We start from the raw sequence: 23,976 nt of genomic DNA, 5'->3' as shown, positions 1-23,976 counted from the left end.
GAGGGCAATTGAGTTTCGTGCCTGAAGTGCTTGAAGGTCTAAAGGGGCCTTCAAGGCTAAAAGCATTTGATCTGCCTTTGAGATTTTGAAATTTTGGGGGTGGCACAGTGGCTGGCACTGCTGCCTCACAGCGCCAGGGAACTGGGTTCAATTCCCGGCTTGGGTCATTGTCGGTGTGGAGTTTGTACGCTCTCCCTGTGTCTGCGTGGCTTTCCTCCGGGTACTCCGGTTTTTTCCCACAGTCCGAAAGACGTGCTGGTTAGGTGCATTGGCCATGCTAAATTCTCCCTTAGTGTACCTGAACAGGCAGCGGAGTGTGGCGACTCGGGGATTTTCACAGTAACTTCATTGCAATGATAATGCAAGCCTATTTGTGACACTAATAAATAAACTTTAAACTTCAATGAGATGGTTTGGGGCACGTGAACACCTAAACAAATGGAATTTTTGACAGAATGGCCGGAATTCTCCCGTGCCCCCCGTTGGCAGGAAAAATGTTTGGTGGGGGGTTCTTCTGGACCAACTTGGCATGCAAAACTGAGGTCTTGCCTGAAGATGGCCTAGGCCTGCCTCTGGAGTTTAGGATGGGGGCCTTCAGTGACCCTGGATTCTGGCAGCTCCTCGCAGTAGCGGGTGGAGGAAGCACCAATCAGGTTGATCTTCCAGCTGTAAGAGGTCCAAATTCTAGCCTCAGAGTGATCCTGGAGATCCATCTTCAGTTCTCAGGAGGTCCATTTACTTTCTTCAGTAGTGGGTCAGTGATGTCAGGGACCTTGTAAATATGGCACCCAGGTATGATGAAGGTTGCGCGCCATCAAGCCTGCCCCACTGCGAAAAATGGTGCAACACTTGCTATCTATGATACCTCTGGAGGCATAATTAATTATGCCGGGTATGGAAGATATAAGGGTGAAGTTTTCCATTGACCTCCACAAAGGGAAACATTTCCCGTTCCCCCCACCACCACAGGACCTGGTCCCAGGTGGGGGATTTCTGCCCTATTGGTGCATTTTCCAGTATTTTGGAATCAATAATAAAAATGAATGTGACTTTTCTCTCCTTCGAAGGGGAAAGATGACCAAAGCATTGGCATGAATGGTGACCTCCAGCGCAAGCCCAGAGGACATCAGCTGATTGGATACCTGGAACAAGAGGAGCATTTGGGGTACCTGGCCGTCAGCAATGCTGTTTGACAGGAGTAGCCAGATCTAGGGTGGGTTTGTGGGTGGTCATGGTTTTTTTTTATTCATACATAGGACATGGGCGTCGCTGACTGGCCAGCATTTATTGTCCATCCCTAGTTGCCCGAGGGCAGTTGCGAATCAACCACATTGCTGTGGCTCTAGAGTCACAAGGAGGCCAGGCCGGGTAAGGATGGCAGATTTCCTTCCCTAAAGGACCAGATTAGTGAACCAGATGCATTTTTCCGACAATTGACAATGGTTTCATGGTCATCAGTAGATTCTTAATTCCAAATTTGTTTTTATTGAATTCCAATTTCACCATCTGCCGTGGCGGGATTCGAACCCGAACATTAACTGAGTTTCTGGATTATTGCCTAGTGATAGTACCACCAGGCCATTGTCTCCCCATCGCCAATAATATAAAAAAGCTGCCCCTGATCTCCTGTGTTGGTGTACTGTCGATAATATTCAAAAGCAAATCACAATCCCGGACTGGATTCTACAGATGGGTCCCACCTACAATGCGAAGACACATCCAAAACCACTGCCAAGGATATATCCGGCAGCTTCAAGAGCTGATGGTGGAGAGCCTCTTATTGTCAAAAATGGACATTCCTTCTACCCCTTAATAGGCTCTGACTAACTCCAACACTAGGCCGGAACTCAGTGTTTCCAGGTCCTGGCCAAGTTTATGATCCTCTGGCACACTGCTGTTGGTGTAATAGTGATGATGTGGAGATGCCAACGTTGGACTGGGGCAAACACAGTAAGAAGTCTCACAAGACCAGGTTAAAGTCTAACAGGTTTATTTGGTAGCACAAGCCACTAGCTTTCGGAGCGCTTGCTGCTCCTTCATCATCACTCACCTGATGAAGGGACAGCGCTTCGAAAGCTCGTGGCTTGTGCTACCAAATAAACCTGTTGGACTTTAACCTGGTGTTGTGAGACTTCTTACGGTGTAATAGTGAGCAGGAAAGGGAACTGGACCCGAGTATAATCAAGAGGCAGCATGGTGGCACAGTGGTTAGCACTGCTGCCTCACAGCGCCAGGGACCCAGGTTCGATTGGGTGTCTGTCTGTGTGGAGTTTCCACATTCTCCCGTGTCTGTGTGGGTTTCCTCCGGGTGCTCCAGTTTCTTCTCACAGTTGAAAGATGGGCAGGTTAGGTGGACTGGCCATGCTAAATTGCCCCTTAGTGTCAGGGTGACGAGCTAAGGTAAATGCATGGGGTTATGTGGATAGGGCCTGACTGCAATTGTGGTCAGTGCAGACTCGATGGGCCGAATGGCCTCCTTCTGCACTGTAGGATTCTATGATTCCACGAATCCCTATGCCAATTTACACCCCCATCTGCTGTTACTGTGGAGATTCTTCAAGTTCATGTTCTTCAAGGTCCAACTTCAGCAAAACACTCTCCTATTATTTGATACCATTTTTTTCTAGCTGAGATTTTCAGTTCCTGCGCAGAGTGTTCTAGCAACATCCACCCAGGCAGATTAACTAATGCAGGGAGTGGGCCCGCCATCCGATAAGGATGGCAAGCGGGCTCCCGAGGGTGAAGGGCCAATTGGCCTTGCCAACACTGACACATTGGTCAAGGTGGGAGTTACAGGTTCATAATGGAGAGAGAGGGACCCTCAATATGAAGACGCCCACTGAAGAAGAGGTCAATTTTTTTTGCAATGGCCATAGCTGCCTGGCCATGATGCTGAAGGGACAACCTTTCCACCGGATGGCCAATGGTCACAGCTCTGGCCTAATAGCCATCGTGGGTCAGGAGTCGGGTCCCTCACATAATCTATTCCCCCTCACCTCTACTTCCCAGTCTCAGTCCACCACGTTGGTGTGGCCACGGTCTGGTCAAATTGAACTATCCACAGTGTCAGGTGAAGATCTCAGAACCTCAGGGCCTCAATAGACTTTGTGCTTAACTTTAATGACCCCACGAGGCAGGTAGTCAATCCCACCTTGAGCTGCCTTTATTAAAAGCAGCATCTTGGGGTGGGGATGTTGACAGAGAACCAGGTTCGATTCCTGGCTTGGTTGACTGTCTGTGTGGAGTTTGCACATTCTCCCCGTGCTTGCGTGGGTTTCCTCCGGGTGCTCCGGTTTCCTCCCACAAAGATGTGTAGGTTAGCTGAATTGGCCATGGTAACTGCCCCTTAGTGTCCCAAGATGTGTAGGTTAAGTGGATTGGCCATAGTAAATTGCCCCTTAGTGTCCAATGATGTGTAGGTTAGGTGGATTGGCCGTGCTAAATTGCCTGTTAGTGTCCAAAGATGTGTGTGTTAAGTGGATTGGCCATGGTACATTGCCTGTTAGTGTCCAAAGATGTGTATCTTAGGTGAATTGGCCATGGTACATTGCCTTTAAGTGTCCAAAGATGTGTAGGTTAAGTGGACTAGTGATGTAAAAGTGGAGTTATGGGGATCGGGTCTGGGTAAGATGCTCCATCGGAGAGTCGGTACAGACTCAATGGGCCAAATGGCCTCCTTCTACACTGTAGCTATTCTATGATTCTATGACCTCTGATTTCAGGCCCTAGCCCATTTGAAAATTGAGCCCTCTGTCTGTATTCTTATCATAGTTACTCATTGTTCCCGAACATCCAGAAAGAATCCAAAGATGTGCGGGTTAGGTTGATTGGCCAGGTTAAAAAAAAAAAATTGCCCCTTAGAGTCCTGAGATGTGTAGGTTAGAGGGATTAGCAGGTAAATATGTGGGGGTGGGGCCTGGGTGGGATTGTGGTCAGTGCAGACTCGATGGGCCAAATGGCCTCCTTCTGCACTGTAGGGATTCTATGATTCTTGATTCTATGAAGAATCCTTATGATTTTCTTTGACTCGTTATCTCTTCTGTCCGACAGCTGCAGCATGAAACATGTTTCAATAAAAGCACCATGTAATAAGGCCTTAAAGGAAGACAGCCGCCCTGTAAATACAAAGCTAATTGGGAAAGGAAACACATATATTGACAAATTTAGAGTTTTATATGTACGCATAATGTTAGAAATGATATATATATATATATATACCATTACGAGGCAGCTTACTGCGCAAAGGGAGTTATAAATATTTCTACTCACCATAGTTGTTTCGGCAATTGAACCAAAACTGTTGATGAATATGTTGCAGCTGACATTAACAGGAGGGCCTGAAAAGATAATGAGCAAAACAGTGAAGCACAAATAAATACTCTCTCCAACATGCAGTGAAAGACAGAGTGCAAAATGTCCACATGCATCAAGTTCACTCCTGACATTGTGCAGAGACCCTGAGAGCTTGCTCACAGCTTCTTCTCCCTCCCACTCTTTCTGTTTTGATTGCCTTGCTCTGCCTCCCGCTGCCGTGTCTCTGTTTTTATCTGGATGGGATGCGAGCGACAGGCTCCTGAGTAGCGGCTGCTCAGGGTACCCCAGCTCTGCGAGTGGTAACGAGATCACAGGACAGAATGGCGCTCATGCCAGTTTCTGTTGCGAGGGCTGACTGGGGCAGAGACTGCATCGTACATCATCGGGATTGCTGGAGATCTCCTGCGGTCGGAACTCCCTCTCCGACAGCAGTTCCTACACCACATGGATCACAGCAGTTCAAGGAGACAGCTCATCACCACCTCCTCGAGATCAGCTAGGGATGGACCATGAAAATGTTGACCACATCCCATGAAAGAATTTAAAAAAAACAAGGATAAAGAGATAAGGTGTGAGGTGAAAATGTCAGCGTTGGACTGGGGTAGGCACAGCAAGAAGTCTTACAACACCAAGTTAAAGTCTAACAGGTTTATTTGGAATTAAGAGCTTTCAGAGCGCGGCTCCTTCATCAGGACTCCAAATAAACCTGGCAGTTAAGACTGACCACCAGGGCGGCATGGTGGCACAGTGCACACTGCTGCTTCATAGTACCAGGTACCCGGGTTCAATTCCAGCCTTGGGTCACTGTCTGTGTGGAGTTTGTACGTTCTCCCTGTGTCTGCGTGGGTTTCCTCCGGGTGCTCCAATTTCCTCCCACTTTCCAAAGATGTGCAAGTTGTATAGATTGGCCATGCTGAATTGCCCCTTAGTGTCCCAAGAAATGTAGGTTAGATAGGTTAGCCATGGTAAATGTCTGAGGTTACGGGGATAGAGCAGGGAAGAGAGCTTGGGTAAGATAATCTCTCAGAGAGTTGGTATAGGCTTGATGGGCCGAATAGCCTCCTTCTGCACTGTAACACTGTAGAGATCCTATGATCTATGATATTCTGGACTAGTTTTGATTGGTTGACAGGATCAAAGAGCAATTTTTCAGAACATTTCCTCTCCACATTGGCTGTAGATTTTCACTTCTCCCAGCATGCATGTGGACGTTGGGAGGGGAAGATGTTTCAACATGATACAGTGGGCATCATGGTTTGATGGACCACCACACCTTTACCTGCCTATTATTTTGCTGTGCTCATAGCCGTTTTCTCTCCAAAGGAGGGAGTCAGGTTCCATTAATATCATTTTCACTGGGGGTTAAATGCCATTGATCTTGGACTTTAGGTCCACAACTCCTCCAGTCCATTTGACCTCATCCTTCCAGAGCACTAACTTAACCCTCTCCTCATTATAGCCTTTCGCAGTCACTTGAGCAGGCAGGACATCAGCTCAAGATTTTGCATAAAGGATACTACCTCAGGCAATGCAGGGAGGCAGCCTTACGCAACACATCTGAGTTTTAATGTGGGTTTTGTTTTACCCATTTCTGGGACATGGCGTTGCTGGCTGGCCAGCATTTATTGCCCATCCCTAATTGCCCTTGGAGGGCAGCTGAGAGTCAACCACATTGCTGTGGCTTTGGAGTCACATGTAGGCCAGATCAGGTAAGGACGGCAGATTTCCTTCCCTAAAGGACATTAGTGAACCAGATGGGTTTTTCCAACAATCAACAATGGACTTCATGGTCATCAATAGATTCTTAATTCCAGGTATTTTTTTTATTGAATTCAAATTCCACCATCTGCCGTGGTGGGATTTCTGGATTAATAGTCTAGCGATAATACCACTAGGCCACTACCTCCCCACAACCGTGTAACCCGGAGGCAAAAGCCCAACCACCAGACTGCTTCGTTAGGTGGTGAGGTTGTTGTTTATTGTATAATGTCTGCAAAGCAAATCCAAGATTAAAGAACTTGCATTTATGTATTTATAACCTCAGGATAGCCGACAGATCTCAGCCAATGAAATGCTTCTGAATTCCAGTCAGTGCTGTAAGGCAAAGAAGTACTCCAATCTAATTGCACACAGCAAGATGCCACAAATAGCCCTGAGCTACATGACACATTAGTTGTTTTATGTGATGTTTGTCCAGGGGTAAATATTGACTAGGACATAGGGTGAACTCCACTCTCTCCCTCAGATCATTTACATTCTCTTGAGAGGGCGGGCAGCCTTCTTAGTTATTTTCTTCGTATAAAGGATGGCAGCTCCGATAGTGCAACTCTCCCTCAGTACTGGAGTGTCGGCCTGGATAATAGACTCAAGCCTCTGGCGTGGGACTTGAACCCACAACTTTCATGACTCTGAGGTAAGAGTGCTACCAACAGATCAGGGCCAACACCTATCATGGGAGAGAATATTTTCACAGAATCATTACAGTGCAGAAGGAGGCCATTTGGCCCATCAAGTCTGCACACACCACGTGTCATTCCCTTGTCTTTTCCACATACCCCTGCGCATTGTTTCAATTCAAATAATCTTCTCATTATTTTTTTTATTGTTTATTAGTCGCAACAAAGGCTTACATTAACACTGCAATGAAATTACTGTGAAATTCCTCGAGTCGCCACATTTCGGCGCCTGTTTGGGTCAACGTGCCTAACCAGCATGTCTTTCAGACTGTGGGAGGAAACCGGAGCACCCGGAGGAAATCCATGCAGACACGGGGAGAACGTGCAAACCCCTCACAGACAGTGACCCAAGCTGGGAATCGAACCCGGGTCCCTGGTGCTATGAGGCAGCAGTGCTAACCACTGTGCCACCGTGCCGTCCCCCTTGAATGCCTTGACTGAACCTGCCTCCACCATGCTCTCTGGCAGTGTATTCCCAACCATAGCCACCCGCTGTGTGAAAAGGTATTTTCTTCACATGAATTTCTACGGTGCAGAAGGAGGCCATTTGGCCCATCAAGCCTGCACCAACCACAATCCCACCCAGGCCCTATCCCCTTAACCCCACATATTTACCCTGCTAATCCCCCTGACACTAAGGGGCAATTTAGCATGGCCAATCCACCTAACCTGCACATCTTAGGACTTTGGGAGGAAACCGGAACACCTGGAGGAGACCCTTGCAGACACGGGGAGAACATGCAAACTCCACACAGACAGTGACCCAAGGCCAGAACTGAACCCAGGTCCCTGGCGCTGTGAGGCAGCAGTGCTAACCACTGTGCCACCGCACAATAGATTGTGTGTGTTTTTTAAGTGCTCAGTTAATTTTCTGAGCCATTTTGGGTGAAGCATGGGTGAACTATTATGAATGATGGAATAATATTGAATTGCGAAACTGCTTTATTACATATTTCTTTGTTTTGTATTTGCAAGGCAGAAACGTTAATGTAGAAAAGATAAACATTCCATGTAGAAAACGTGCTTGCATAATCAAACCCAAACTGATGACTTTTTTTTAAGTGAATTGTCTGTGAGACTCAGAACTCTTTCAGTGTGGTGCTAAGAATAGCCCCAGAACAGTGAATGTCACCCAACATCAGTGACTCTACATCACTATAAAAAAACAGTCAGGTATAGCGTTTAGCTGCCTGCAAAAGCACTGTCAATTAGAGCAAAGCTCGTTCAGTGATGTTTGGAGAGACTGTCTCAATGGGCAAGGGAGAGTATTAATAGGAAGAAGACAATTTGACTTTATGTTCCTCTTGGGAGACACACTGGGGAATATTTTGAATCGATCCCAAACCAAAATAGTTGTGTTAGGTTGGGGTTGGGGAGGGGGATATCGAAAAGGCTAAAAATCTGAAGCAAGAATCCATTCTCCTCAAACCCACCCACTCCTGGTTTTAATGGAGGCACAATGAGATGTGGTGATGAATTCACTCTGAGGAAGCTCAATTCAAATCTTTTATAGTCATATAAGGCGTGAGCAAACAAAAAAGTTTCTAAGTGCTGAACGAGCGAGAAAATGGGAAAATTTCGGACTTTTTCCTGCTGAGTTTAAAACTACAATCTTATGGCACTTCGTGCAACATAAGAGCCAGGATGCAAATCCCACCAGCAGGGGGCAGGATGGAGGCTCAGCTCACCATTGAAGCCGGCTGCTGAGCTCCAGGGGTGCCAATGTACTGGGAGACCTCCTGCCGACTCCCGTACACCCCCCCTCCCCCCCCCCACACAACAGACATTGCCTCCCTCCCCCCCACAGACAATGCCACACCCTCTCGCTGATCAACCTGCCTCCCTCCCCGACTCCCTGATCTCACCCCCCTAGCAGAGTTCTCCCTTCCCACACCTCCAATCACCCACTCCCTGATCTCACCACCCGGCAGAGATCCCCCCTCCCCTTCCACCTAAGCAGATGTCCCTCCCACCTCTATGGAGCTCCCCACTTGTCACGCCCCTGTCATCGCTCCACACCCACTCTGGCTCCACCCCCTTGGCACTGCCCCTGGCACTGTAATGCTGCCTGGTGGGCAGTGCCAGGGTTCCAGGTGGGCAGTGCCATTGTGCCTGGTGGACACTGCCAGTGTGCCAGGTGGGCAGTGCCAGCGTGCCTTACTTCCTATGTCAAACTGTTCAAGGTCCTCATTGTCCCTTTTTCTGAATTATACAGAATGCTTAATTTTCATTTTTATAGGGTTTATATTTTTAACCCATGTTAGCTAGCTTTCCCACACCTGGACAAATCCGTCAGGTGAAAGGAGGCGAGAGGCACTGGATCCATGTGGTAAGTACCTTCACAACATTTTCAGTTAACCTATAAACCCTCTTGATCTTCACAATCTTTCTCTTGGACCGCATCCCCCTGCAATTACTGACCCTTCACAGCTAACACCAAACCCATGTAATTCCAATTATCCTCCAAACAATCATTCCCATACCAGAACTATGACCACCTCCCCTAGCTCTGGTGATCCTTCTGGAAACTACTGACCCCCCTGCAATCACTGACCCTCAATTCAACCCTACCCCCCCCCCCCCCCCCCCCACAGACCCCAACCCCACAGGTTCCCCTGTTAGTATCACCTTTCGCACCTCCAGCAACACAGGCTTTCTAAAAGATCCCTCCATTTCCCATGTACCCAATCTACGATCCTCTTAACCACACTGCGACTACTCCATCCAACGCTATCCCAGTCCCTTGACATCTCTGATACCAACAGCCATTGGTATGGTTGCTGCTGGACTGTAGTCCTAGGCCCCAGAGTTTCCCGGTCTGACAGATAGATAAGTGTTGTCAGTCGTGTGGGTTTGCGGGTGGGGAATTTATATCAAAAACACACACACGCACACGCACTCACACACGCACACACACACACAGTCATGCACACACACTCACACACATGCACACACACACACACGCACACATGTGCATATGCGCATGCATACACATACCCACGCGGACACATACACGCACGTGCACACACACAAGCGCGCGCACACACATACACACGCCGTACACACACACACACACACACACAAATACACACACACGCCGTACACACACACACACACATGCTAGATCTCCATGGCCTTTGTGGAAATCAGCCTTCAGATTTTCTAGCTATAACTCCTTCACCCACCACAGCGAACATCAGGACCTCCCTGACCTCACAGCGCCAGGGGCCCGGGTTTGCTTCCCGTCTTGGGTCACTGTCTGTGTGGAGTTTGTATGTCCTTCCTGTGTCTGCGTGGGTTCTCTCTGGGTGCTCCGGTTTCCTCCCACACTCCAAAGGTGTGCAGTTTAGCTGCATTGGGCCGTGCTAAATTGTCCCTCAGTGTCCCAGGATGTGTAGGTTAGATGGATTAGCTATAGTAAATTGAGAGCCTGTTAGAGAGCCAACTGAGTTTTAACTTTCCACCCAAAACCTGAAACCATCCTTTCCTCCAAATATTGGCGACTATTTCCAGCATTTACACTTTATTTCTAGAAAACAGGGATTGGTTTTTGACTCTCTAACCTTTTCACATTTCAATCAAAAATTACGATTATTAGGAAAAGCCAAATAAAAACTGAAGATGATCCGGAACTCCTTACGCAGAAACCAATGGGATAACTGTGTACAGAATGGACAAATCAGATAATTGTCAAAAATAAAAGCCAAATACTGCAGATGCTGGAAACCTGAAATTAAAACAGAGAATGCTGCAAAAACTCAGCAGGTCTGGTAGCATCTGTGGAGAGGGAAAGAGAGTTAGTGTTTCGAATCTGTTTGACTCTAATTCAGAGCTCTGAAGAAGAATCATACCGACTTGAAATGTTGACTCACTTGTCAAAAATAATCAAATCTATTCACTGCAATTCAACCGACTCAAGAACAGCTTCTTCCCTGCTGCCAACAGAGTTTTGAATGGACCTACCTTATATTAAGTTGATGTTCCTCTGCACCCTAACTATGACTGTAACACTACATTCTGCACTCTCTCGTTTCCTTCCCTATGAACGGTATGTTTTGTCTGTATAGTGCGCAAGAAACAATACTTTTCACTGTATGCTAATACATGTGACAATAATAAATCAAATCAAACCAAAAAATCACTGCAGAAGTATTCAGCTCATAACTTAACCTGTACGTTAATGTATGCCAAAGATAGGTATTTCCTATTTGGAATGGAATAAACACATTATAACAGTGTTAACAGTTAACCCTGGACAAGACATTTGTCCAGTTGGTTAGGAAGTTTAAATTTGATTTCGCAAAAAGAAAATAAAACTTAGTGGTTTCGAGCCTCACCCCAAGGACTTGAGCATTTACTCTGGGACTGGTCTCCCCCCCCCCTCCCCCCCCTCCCCTCCCCCCTCCCCTCCCCTCCCCCCCTCCCCTCCCCTCCCCCCCTCCCCCCCTCCCCCCCCCCTCCCCTCCCCCTCCCTCCCCCCCCCTCCTCCCCCCCCTCCCCCCCCCCCCCCCTCCCCCCCCCCCCCCCCCCCTCCCCCGCATTGCGGTACTGAAGGAATGCAGCACTGTTAAAGTCAAGGTTTATTTATTTGGTCACAAGTAGGCTTACATTAACACTGCAATGAAGTTACTGTGAAAATCCCCTAGTCGCCACACTCCAGCATCTGTTCGGGTACACTGAGGAGAATTTAGCATGGCCAATGCACTTAACCAGCACATCTTTCGGACTGTGGGAGGAAACCCACGCAGACACGGGGAGAACGTGCAGACTCCGCACAGATAGTGGCCCGAGCCGGGAATCAAACCCAGGTCCCTGGTGCTGTGAGGCAGCAGTGCTAACCATTATGCCACTGGTTGGAGATGTCGGAGTTGGTAAGGATCATTGAACTGGTATCAAGAGAAGTGACCAATTGGAAACTGGTTCACTATAGTGTCCTTTAGGAAAGGCTGTGGACGTAATCTGGCCTTGATGCATCAGCACGTTTTACTCTGAACTGCTCCCCCCCCTCCCATCAGCCCCTCTCCCCCCACCGCCGAAATGGCCCTGCCTGTCACCCGGGATGAGCAATAAATGCCAGTGTGTCCATGTCCTGACAAAGTAACCAGTAGCATTCCAGAAAATGTCGGCAATTTTCTAATTTGTGCAAAGACCTCTGGTACTTTTCAGATAATTTTTCCTATAAATAAATTTCAAACACTTAATGGGGCAGCAGTGGCAAACAGCCCTTCGCAAACCCGTCTCACAACATGGGTGAGAATGGATGGCACAAAAGAAGCTAATTTTACAAGCAGCTGCTTCGGAAACCTTCGGGAATGTCACGAGATATCTGTGAAAGGATCCTGATATTCTGATACTCCTGGAGAGGATTACACAGAGGCTGGGAGTTGTGCAAGTCGAATCTGTTGTGCTTTGCCTTTTGGCATTTACTGAATGACTAGTTTTGACCTTCACTGAATCTGAAAGCTTCCACATTACCTGTGCATCAGCTAAACAGAATGATCTTAAAGCAATATCATTGATACAATAAACATTCTGCTGAACATGATGGAGCAGTCGTGTGCGGACCGAAAAGCAGAACTGTCATCTTAAATTTATTGACTTATATCATTATTTCTTTTTTCCTTTGGTCAGTCTTTCCCTCTCCTCCTCTTCATTTCAGTCTTGTTCACTTTGCTCCTGTGCTCCGCTACCACAGGCAAGGGGGGATTACCGTGCATGCGAACAATATCACTTCTAATCCTTTCACTTCTGTGCTTGCCATCTGCCATTGTGCCTTCCTGTCAGAAGACGTTACTCTGGATAAGTAATGCACAAGATGACCTTAATTTTGACAGAAAAATGTGTACCAATACACTGTGTTTGCTGTTCACGATGAGGCCTCTAAGCTGGGAAGACCAAATGGTCTTTGGTTGGTCGCTCTGCGGAATATCTCTGTTCAGAGTCCGGATGCGTGCATCTGAGCTTCTGACCATTGCACATTTCAATTCCCCACTCCACTCTGACACCTCTGTACTTGACCTTATTTATTTATTAGTCACAAGTAAAAGTAAAGCACCTTTATTTATCAGTGTCACAAGTAGGTTTACATTCACACTGCAATGAAGTTACTATGAAAATCCCCTAGTTGCCACACTCCGGCACCTGTTCAGGTACACTGAGGGAGAATTTAGCATGGCCAATGCACCTAACCAGCACGTCTTTCAGAGTGTGGGAGGAAACTAGAGCACCCGGAAGAAACCCACACAGACACGGGGAGAACGTGCAAACTCCACACAGACAGCGACCCAAGCCAGGAATTGAACCCGGGTCCCTGGCACTGTAGGCTTACATGAAGCCACTGTGAGAGTCTCCTAGTCACCACACTCCGGTGCCTGTTTGATACACTGAGGAGAATTTAGCCTGGCCAATGCACCTAACCAGCACGCCTTTCGGGCCTCCAGAACTATTACAGTGAAGTTCATAACTAACTCTAGGAACAGCACCTGATCCCTCTTTACAGACTCAACATTGAGGTCAACAATTTCAAGTCACAACCACAGTTCCCATTGTTCAGGGAGCAATTGTTAGTGGCATGGTGGCACAATGGTTAACACTGCTGCCTCACAACACCATGGACCTGGGTTTAATTCTAACCTTGGGAAGTGTCTGCGGGCAGTTCGCCTGTTCAAAAATGGAAAATCCCACCTGAGGTCAATGGCCCTTTGCATGGTCTGCACCCACACCAGCATCCACCCCCCCCCCCCCCCACCCCTCCACCCCCCCCACCCCCCCCGCTACAAATCCCGTGGCAGGCTGGATGGGAAAATTCCCCTCAGTATGTTTTCAAGAAGCAGTTAGACCTAGCAGTGGAGACGAAGAGGATCAAAGGATATGGGGGGAAGGCAGGATCAGGCTATTGAGTTGGATGAATGGTGGAGAAGGACCAAATGGCCTCCTCCTGCTCCTATTTTCTATGTTTTTATGACCGCAAGTGTTTTACACAGCTAATTGTTGTGGTTTGGACTGCATTGACTGAAAGAGTATTGGAAACAGATACTGTAATAACTAACAAGGGCTGGGATAAATTATTAAAGGGAAAACATTTACAGGGTTTTGTCGTCCTTGATCTATTCCAGTAAACTTACATTAAGTAAAAGAGCAGGGGAGTGGGATGATTTGGATAGTTCTACCACGAAGCCAAACAGGCACAATGGGCTGAATGATCTCCATCTTTGATGGTTGGGATCAGGAATTCGGTGAATGGGAGCTGGCAAATGGCAGCTCTTACCCAGCACTCTGTAACCCTGGAATTGTTGCTGTAATTCTTGACATCAAACACCTATCTAATCTAATCCCATTTTCCACCACTTAGTCTGTAGTCTTGTAAGCGATGGCATTTCAAATGCTCATCTAAATGCTTCTTAAATTTTGCCATGGTTCCTGCCTCCACCATCCTTTCAGGCAGTGAGTTCCAGGTAGGGGAGGCGATGGCCGAGTGATATTATTGCGAGACTATTAACCCAGAAACTCAGCTAATGTTCTGGGGACCCAGGTTTGAATCCCGTCACAGCAGATGGTGGAATTTGAATGCAATAAAAAATATCTGGAATTAAGAATCTACTGATGACCATGAAACCATTGTCGGAAAAACACATCTGGTTCATTAATGCCCTTTAGGGAAGGCAATCTGGCGTCCTTACCTAGTCTGGCCTACATGTAACTCCAGATCCACAGCAATGTGGTTGATACTCAACTGCCCTCCAAAGGCAACTAGGGATGGGCAATAAATGCTAACCAGCCAGCGACGCCCACATTCCACAAATGAATTTTAAAAAAAATTCCCACTGGGTGAAAACATTTTTCCTCAAATTCCCTCTGAATCTCCTGCCCCTTGCCATAAATCTACCTAAGAAACATTCAAAGGAGAATAGGAACTTGCATTGCTAGAGTACCTTGCACATTTTCAAGGCAACTAAAAGTGTCTCATAGCCAAGAATAATTGTTATCACTATTTATATAAAATAGTCAGTGTGCACGGACTAAGATCACACAACCAGTCAATGAGAGCTATTACCAGGCAAACTATTTCTGATGTCATTATTTGTGAGATAGTTGTTGACCCGAACATTGGGAGAACTCCCTTGCTCTTCTCCAAGTACAGTAAGAAGTCTCACAACACCAGGTTAAAGTCCAACAGGTTTATTTGGTAGCACAAGCCGGCATCTCCACATCACATCTTCTTCAAGTAATGCCATGGGAGACGATGGCCTAGTGGTATGATCGCTAGACTATTAATCCAGAAATGCAGCTAATGTTCTGGGGACCTGGGTTCGAATCCCACCACGGCAGATGATGGAATTCGAATTCAATAAAAATTATCTGGAATTAAGAATCTACTGATGACCATGAAACCATTGTCGATTGTCGGAATGTCCTTCAGGGAAGAAAGTCTGCCGTCCTTACCTGGTCTGGCTTACATGTGACTCTAGACCCACAGCAATGTGGTTGACTCTCAATTGCCTTCCAAAGGCAACTAGGGCTGGGCAACAAATGCTGGCCAGCCAGTGATGCCCATGTCCCATTGATGAGTAATAAAATACAAAAATTTGATGTGAAGAGGCAGTAGGGGCCTCTATTGGGCCTCTCCCCCATAAGTCAGCGCCCCTGATACTGCAGCACTCCTTTATGTGGTCTTTGCAAACTAGAACAATGAACAAAGAACAACAGAAAGAGCACAGGAAAAGGCCCTTCGGTCCTCCAAGACCGTGCCGACATGATGCCCTAACTGAGCTGAAAAAAAACCTTCTGCCCTTATTTGGACCGCGTCCCCCTACTCCCTCCCTATTCATGTACACATCCAAATGCCTCTTCAATCACACAATAGAATCCCTACAGTACAGAAGGAAGCCATTCGGCCCATCGAGTCTGCACCGACCACAATCCCACCCAGGCCCTACTCCCATAACCCCCTGCTAATCCCTCTGACACTAGGGTCAATTTATCATGGCCAATCAACCTACACATCTTTGGACTGTGGAAGGAAACCAGTGCAGACACAGGGAGAACGTGCAAACTCCACACAGACAGTGACCTGAGGCCATAATTGAACCTGGGACCCTGGTGCTATGAGGCAGCAGTGCTAACCACTGTGCCACCGTGTCGCCTGCTTCCTGACCTCCTAAGTTTGAATTTATGGAATTTATCCACTCGCCTGTTATGGCATTGCATAAATATTTGATTTAAACAAAAAAGATCTTCAAGGCAATCGGAGAGGAGGGGAGTATTGTTGAGTTGATGTGGGTTGTGACCACACCTAGGTTTAAGTGGGGGAAGAAAGGACAGTGATTGGTACGCAGCTTCTTGCTGAATTTTAAGTTTGGAAAGGAATTTTTTTTTCTCTCTAACATGGACAAGCTGCACAGTGAGATCAATGAGAGTCTGCATTAGTGTGTCTTGCTGAGAGCTCACTGCGTAACTGGGACAGCTCCACTAATCCAGCCTTGCCAGTTCAATACACTGACCCGATTACGATCCTGATTCTCAGTATAACTGAACCACAAATGTAATCCTCCAGAAGCACTCTACTGCCACGCTACTGGTGAATTTATCAAGATCTGTATATCCACATTTATCAGATACAGAATCAGGCTTTTTCTGTGGGGTGAGGGCTGTAACCGAAAACAAAATCCAGCAAAATGCGAATTTAACCTGGACTAGGCCACGTTGCCATGGTGAACACTGACTGAGGTAGTCTGTAGAATTCAATAATTGCTTTTAGATACAAACTCTGTACTTATCACAATCAAATGCCTTTCTTTCTGCCATTTTAATGCAGGCTTAATCTATTAAATTATTTTTTCTTAAATATCCCAGTGTAGCGCAGTATTTTATACGAGAGAATAGCCAGATTGCTGTAAGTAGTGATTTATAATTTGGGTTTCAGAGGACTTTCACGTGCTGCACAAGTTTTATTCTGACGGTTAATGATAGGAAACGCAGTGGAGAACATGCCCCTGTCTACATTAATGGGGATGAAGTGGAGATGGTCTAGAGCTTCAGGTTTCTAGGTGTCCAGGTCACCAACAATCCGTCCAGGTCCCTCCACACTGATGCTATAGTTAAGAAAGCCCACCAACACCTCTACTTCCTCAGGAGGCTAAGAAAATTTGGCATGTCCACGATGACTCTCACCAACTTTTACAGATGCTCCATAGAAAACATTCTTTCTGGCTGTATCACACCTCAGTATGGCTCCTGCTCTGCCCAAGACCGCAAGAGCCTACAAAGAGTCGTGAACGAAGCCCAGTTCATCACACCAGCCAGCCTCCCACCCATTGACTCTGTCTACACTTCCAGCTGCTTTGGAAAAGCAACCAGCACAATCAAAGACCCTATAAACCCCAGACATTCTCTTTTCCACCTTCTTCCGTCGGGAAAAAGATACAAAAGCCTGAGGTCACGTACCAACCGACTCAAGAACAGCTTCTTCCCTACTGACATCAGACCTTTGAATGGACCTACTTCATATTGGGCGGCACACTGGTTAGCACTGCTGCATCAAAGCGCCAAGGACCCGGGTTCGATTCCCAGCTTGGGTCACTATCTGTGTGGAGTTTGCACATTCTCCATACGTGGGTTTCTTCCGGGTTCTCCGGTTTCCTCCCACCAAAAACTGGGCCGGTTAGGTGGATTAGTCATGCTAAATTGCCCATGAGTGTCTCTCGAGGTGTGTAGGCTAGGGGGACTAGTCATGGTGAATGTGCGGGATAACAGAGTCGGGTGGGGGAGAGGGCCTGGGTAGGATATCCTGCCAGAGAGTCGGTGCAGACTCAATGGGCTGAATGGCCTTCTTCTGCACTGTAGTGATTCTGTAGTGATTCTCTGATCCTATGACTTGGAACTATCTTGACTGACAAGTAGCTCAGAGTCTTGGAACTCCCTCACTAACAGCACTAAAACCAAATAGACAGCAGTAGTTCCAGGTGATGCTTCCAGCAGCCATCTCAAGGGCAAATATCGATGGGCAATAAATGCAGGTCTGCTAACATTGTTCAAATCTCATGAGCAAATATAAAAAAAAGAACTGGATGGATTTGTTTCTGCACTGTCGTATCTGCAGTATAAAGAGTTAACTGATGGGATTGGCTTATGTATCACATCGATGATGTACTCCTGACATCAGACTGTCATGTGTGTTAGATACGTGAGGGGTTAGAATCATGCCTCAGAACAACTTGCGTACTCTGCAACCTGCTTGATTAAGTGTTAAGCAGATATCAGAGTATGATCTACAATCTGTCTAAGAAACAAGTCTCATGCTTAGAGTCTTATGTACAATAATCCATCTCAGAACATGGTGGCAGCCTTGGAGATATTGATGTTAAAAATACCTCACTGATATTATCAAAGGAATAACAAAGTGAAGAAAGCCTTGGAAAGCAGCTCATAAAAAATTCAGTGGGCAAAGGAGGCACGTGGAGAGAGGTACCGATGACCAGCAGTCTCTGTCCTTGCCCCACCCATCTGATTGCCATGTGGGCCCACAGAGAAGCCAGCAGTAGGAGTTATGGAAAACCGTTTTCTCCAGTACCATGAGACCATAAAAAAGTAAGATGTAGGAGCTGAAGTAAGCCATTCAGCCCATCGAATCTGCTCTGCCATTCAATGAGTTCATGAATGATCTGATGTGATAATCCTCAACTCCACTTTCCCGCCTTTTCCTCATAACCCTTGATTCCCTGATTAAGAATCTGTCCATTTCAGCCTTGAACATACTTAACGACCCAGCCTCTACAGCCCTCTGCAGTAAAGAATTCCACTGATTCACCACCCTCCGGGAGAAGAAATTCCTCATCTCTGTCTTAAGTGGGTGGCTGCTTACTCTGATGTCTTAACGAGGGGAAACAAAAGAGTTAGGTCAATGCCTTTCTTTATGCAGTAGGTTCAGTAGCAGATGCTGTTCTCCTCAGGCAGATTGTGTAGGAGTCTACTGCAGAATTTGAGTCCATTCAAAATGCAAAATTTAATAACTGAACAAACGCATTTTGAGCAGTGGTTGCCCTGATCTGGGGAATCTCTGATCTGTATCGCCCAGCTAGTTCAGGGCACTGAAAGCCAAGCTGATCTGTTATCACACAGTTGAGGGTGTCTGAGATGCAAAACTCTCGGACTTTCTGCAGACCAAAGATGATCTTACTTTGGATCAAGTGGTCTCGCATGTGAACCTTAGAGCATTTAATCGGGCTAGAATTTCAGCTGATTCCAAGGCTTCACATGCTCCTGTAGATTAGGTAGGCCTATGGGCAATGGCCCCGCCCATAAGAAAGCCCACCAAGCCAGGTAAAATGGCGGAACATTCCACACTGGCAGCAACTTTGAGCTGCTTGTATTGTGGCGTGGAAACCGAGCATAGGCAACAAGAATGGCCACCAGGGGGCATGCAATGCCTCTGCTGTGGCAAAACTGGACATTTCAAGAGTTTCCACAAATCCAATAATTTCAGTCAAAGTCAAAGATCAGAAATTATTTATCAGACATGTTCCTTCCAAAAAACAGAAAGTCAAGAAAAAGACAGAATTACAGAGTTGATACAGAAAATAGATCGTCTCAATCCAGACCATTGGTTGGCGACAGTCCAAGTTGAAAACTTTGAATACAACTTGTTGCAGACACCAGAAATGAAAAAGGAAAAAAAAAACTAACCTTGTAGAAAATACAGGGTGGGCACTCGGAGTTGGAAATTGCGGTTCCCAATGGGTCTCAGCAGTCTCTGCACACGCGCCAAGCCTGGAATGGCTGCTGCCAATGTACTTTGCATGTTGTGTAGCATTTTTTTACTAAATACATGTACAAATTTGTGACTTTCTCCCTGTACAATGTGCAGCAATCACGTACGTTTAACCATAAGCAAAATAACCACAGATGCTGGAGATCTGAAATTTAAAAATAAAGTGCTGGAAAAGCTCAGCAAGTCTGACAGCAGCTGTGGAGAGAGAAATAAAGTTTACATTTTGAGTCAAATGTGACTCTTAGTTGGAACTCAGGCTGGACATCTTGCCACCGTTCAAGCTGGTGGGATTTTCCCATCCCGCCGCAGTGAACAGAGATTTGGCTGGCCGCAAGGAACTACAAAAGGTCGTGAATGCAGCCCAATCCATCACACAAACCAGCCTCCCATCCATTGACTCTGTCTACACTTCCCGCTGCCTTGGCAAACCAGCCAGCAGAATTAAGGACCCCATGCACCCCGGACATTCTCTCTTCCACCTTCTTCCGTCGAGAAAAAGATACAAAAGTCTGAGGTCACGTACCAACCGACTCAAGAACAGCTTCTTCCCTGCTGCTGTCAGACTTTTGAATGGGCTTACCTTGCATTAAGTTGATCTTTCCCTAAATCCTAGCTATGACTGTAACACTACATTCTGCACTCCCTCATTTCCTTCTCTATGAACGGTATGTTTTGTCTGTATAGTGCGCAAGAAACAATACTTTTCACTGTATGTTAATACGTGTGACAATAGTAAATCAAATCAAATCAAAATCAAATTCCCTGACCTCACTGCAATGGGAGCTTGGTGTTAACGGCAGGTAAGCTTGCACCCCTAGTTCTGAAGAAGAATCATATGGACTTGAAACATTGGCCAGAAGTTTGCAGCCGTCCACACTGGTGAGATCTTCCTGTCCCGCTGCAGTGAACGGAGATTTGGCTGAGCGCCAAATTCTTCGTCCTCACTTGCAGCTGCGGCGGGGCGTGAATGACCGGAAAATTCCAGCTATTAACTTTGTTTTCCTCTCCACACACGCGGCCATCCTTCTGCATGTTTAGCTGCTGTTTCCAAGGTGATCCCTTGCTTTACATGGTAATCTAAGCTAAAGAACAAAGAACAAAGAAAAGTACAGCACAGGAACAGGCCGTTCGGCCCTCCAAGCCTGTGCCGATCATGATGTCCTAACTAAACTAAACAAAAAACCTTCTGCCCTTACTCGGTCTGTATCCCTCTATTCCCTCCCTATTCATGTACCCATCCAGATATCTCTTAAATGTTGCGAATGTTCCTGCTTCCACCACCTCCTCTGGCAGCGCGTTCCAGGCACCCACCACTCTCTGTGTGAAAATCGTCCCCGACACATCTTCCTTAAACTTTCCCTTCTTACCTTGAACCTGTGCCCCCTTGTAATTGACACTTCCACCCTGGGAAAAAGCCTCTGACTATCCACCCTGTTGATGCTTCTCATAATTTTGTAGCTCTCTATCAGGTCTCCCCTTAGCCTCCGTCGTTCCAGTGAAACAATCCTAGTTTATTCAACCTCTCCTCATAGCCAGTGCTCTCGAGACCAGGCAACATCCTGGTGAACCTTCTTTGCACTCTCTCCAAAGCTTCCACGTCCTTCTGGTACTGTGGTGACCAGAACTGCACACGATACTCCAAATCAAAAAAGAAACCCGAAAAGTCTGATGTTGTACCTGCTGACTTTTCAGTGTGGGGGGATCTCCTATTTAAGCTTCCATCTTGGAAGCACATCAGGCATCCTTAACTGGGCGGGACTCCTCCAAATGAATGTTTTCAGGATCCTACCAGGATCTCGAGGTTCCCGATGTCAGGGTCCCCGCCCCAAAATGAAAATTCAACCAAATGGCCTGTCAAATCTGCTCGTGAGAAATGAAATGTACATCTTCTGTAGTGCAGTTTAAGTACCTTTAAAGTTGGGTCGAATCCTTGCGTCATATCCTGATGTTCTTCCCATCAATTTGTCCAGAAAGTCGGATGGAGACATTGCTGGTGCACGAGATCTGGAACCTTCTATTTCTTTCGTTGTCACCAAGCTGAAAGCAAACACACAAATATGGTATGAAAGGATGCAGGTGATAATGTAGGAAAGGAAATACTATAAAAACCAAGTTATTTGAAGAGCGTAGGTGTTTTAAAATAAGACTAAGTGAATTTGTTTGAACTGTTTACAGTGAGGTTAAAATGAGAGGTATCAGCATTTGAAGCCTTGGTTTTTTTTTGGATTAACGGGATTCCCAGCAGTGGATTACTGTGTCTCATCCAGATCATTATGTAACTGGGTGCAGCTGAATGTTCAGGCAAAGAGGAACGTAAAGTCAGACGAAAGAAAGATCTTGATTCTTGAAGCAAAAGGTGGTGAGGTAGCTCTGTTAATAAAAGATAATATCAGGGTAGTAGTGAGGGATGACATAGGCTCTGAGGAACAAAACATGGAATCGTTATGGGTAGAGATAAAGAATAGTAGGGGGAGAAAGACACTAGTAGGCGTGGTCTATAGGCCCCCAAATAATAATGTTGAGGTGGGGAGGGCTATAAACAAGCAAATAATGGATGCGTGCAAAAACGGAACGACAATAATCATGGGGGACTTCAACCTGCATATTGACTGGCTGACTCAAGTTGGAAGGGGTGGGATGGAGGAAGAGTTCTTAGAATGCTGTCAGGATAGTTTCCTTGAACAGTATGTTACAGAACCGACGAAGGAACGAGTAATGTGTAACGAGGTAGGTAGAATTAAGGATGTTCTTGTGAAGGACCCTCTTGGGTCAAGTGATCACAATATGGTCGAATTTCTGATACAAATGGAAGAGGAGAAAGTAGGGTCCCATACCAGTGTCCTCTGTTTGAACAGAGGGAAGTACGATAGGATGAGGGCTGAATTGGCTAAGGTGGACTGGGAGAGCAGACTGGTAGGTAGGACAGCTGAGGAACAGTGGAGGATTTTTAAGGAGATCCTTTTCAGTACTCAGCAACAATATATTCCGGTGATAAAGAAGGACTGTAAGAAAAGGGATAGTCAGCCGTGGATAACGAAGGAAATAAAGGAGAGTATTAAATTAAACACTGATGCGTACAGAGTGGCCAAAAATAGTGGACAATCGGAAGATTGGGAAAACTTTAAGAAACAACAAAGAACGACTAAGAAAGCGATAAAGAAAGGAAAGATAGGTTATGAAGCTAGGCTAGCTCTAAATATAAAAAATGATCGTAAAAGCTTTTACAAATATATAAAAAGGAATAGAGTGGCAAGAGTGAATGTTGGACCCTTGGAGGATGAGAGGGGGGATTTAATAGTGGGAAATGAGGAAATGGCTGAAACTTTAAATACGTTTTTTGTGTCGGTCTTCACGGTGGAAGACACAAATAGTTTACCGAATATTAACGATCGAGTGTTGGTAGGAGGAGAGGTACTCAATACAATTAATGTTACCAGGGAGGCAGTGCTTGGTAGACTAACGGGACTGAAGGTGGACAAGTCCCCGGGCCTGGATGGAATGCATCCCAGGGTACTGAAAGAAATGTCAGAGGTAATAGCAGATGCGTTAGTGGTTATTTATCAAAATTCGTTGGATTCTGGGGTAGTGCCGGCGGATTGGAAAACAGCTAATGTTACGCCGCTGTTTAAAAAAGGAAATAGACAAAAGGCGGGTTAGCTTAACGTCTGTAGTTGGGAAAATGCTGGAATCCATCATTAAAGAAGAAATAGCAGGCCATCTGGATAAGAATGGTTCGATTAAGCAGACGCAGCATGGATTCATGAGGGGAAAATCGTGTTTGACGAACTTGTTGGATTTTGATGAAGATGTGACTAGTGCGGTTGACAGAGGGGAACCGGTGGATGCGGTGTTTTTGGATTTCCAAAAGGTGTTTGATAAGGTGCCTCACAAAAGGTTGCTGAAGAAGATTGGGTCACACGGAGTTGGGGATAGGGTGTTAACGTGGATTGGGGATTGGCTATCCGACAGGAAGCAGAGAGTCGGAATAAATGGGTGCTTTTCTGGTTGGCGGATGGTAACTAGTGGCGTGCCGCAGGGATCGGTACTGGGGCCTCAACTATTTACCATTTATATAGATGATCTGGAGGAGGGGACTGAGTGTAGGGTAACAAAGTTTGCAGACGACACAAAGATAAGTGGAAAAGTGAATCGTGTGGAGGGCGTAGAAGGTCTGCAGAGAGATTTGGACAGGCTGAGTGAGTGGGCGAGGATCTGGCAGATGGAGTATAACGTTGACAAATGTGAGGTTATTCACTTTGAAGGAAATAATAGCAGATTGGATTATTATCTAAATGGAAAAAAATTACAACATGCTACTGTGCAAAGGGACCTGGGGGTCCTTGTGCATGAGACGCAAAAACCCAGTCTGCAGGTGCAACAGGTGATCAAGAAGGCAAATGGGATGTTGGCCTATATCGCAAGGGGGATAGAATATAAAAG

At 46.3% G+C, this 23,976-nt stretch overlaps 1 protein-coding gene across 7 annotated transcripts in view; it reads right to left on the bottom strand.

Annotated features, from left to right (window-relative positions):
- Positions 1 to 21,539, bottom strand: part of glra3 (glycine receptor, alpha 3) — a 166,724-nt gene extending 145,185 nt beyond the window's left edge. For 4 of the 7 annotated variants that reach the window (XM_078215466.1, XM_078215465.1, XM_078215468.1 and 1 more), the window contains exons 1-2: positions 21,446 to 21,539; positions 4,270 to 4,337 (exon numbers count right to left, since the gene is read on the bottom strand). In XM_078215466.1, coding sequence (XP_078071592.1) covers positions 4,270 to 4,337; positions 21,446 to 21,524 — 147 coding nt within the window. In that variant the 5' untranslated portion in view covers positions 21,525 to 21,539. The remainder of the gene's footprint in view (positions 1 to 4,269; positions 4,338 to 21,445) is intronic. The other 3 variants (XM_078215462.1, XM_078215463.1, XM_078215461.1) reach the window with 1 other exon arrangement.
- Between the last annotated feature and the right edge of the window lie 2,437 nt (positions 21,540 to 23,976).

This window comes from Mustelus asterias, chromosome 6 (assembly GCF_964213995.1).
Source record: "Mustelus asterias chromosome 6, sMusAst1.hap1.1, whole genome shotgun sequence".
Classification (NCBI taxonomy): Eukaryota; Metazoa; Chordata; class Chondrichthyes; order Carcharhiniformes; family Triakidae; genus Mustelus; species Mustelus asterias.
Note: the sequence above shows the minus strand (reverse complement) of the source record. Positions and strands in the feature narration are given on the sequence as shown.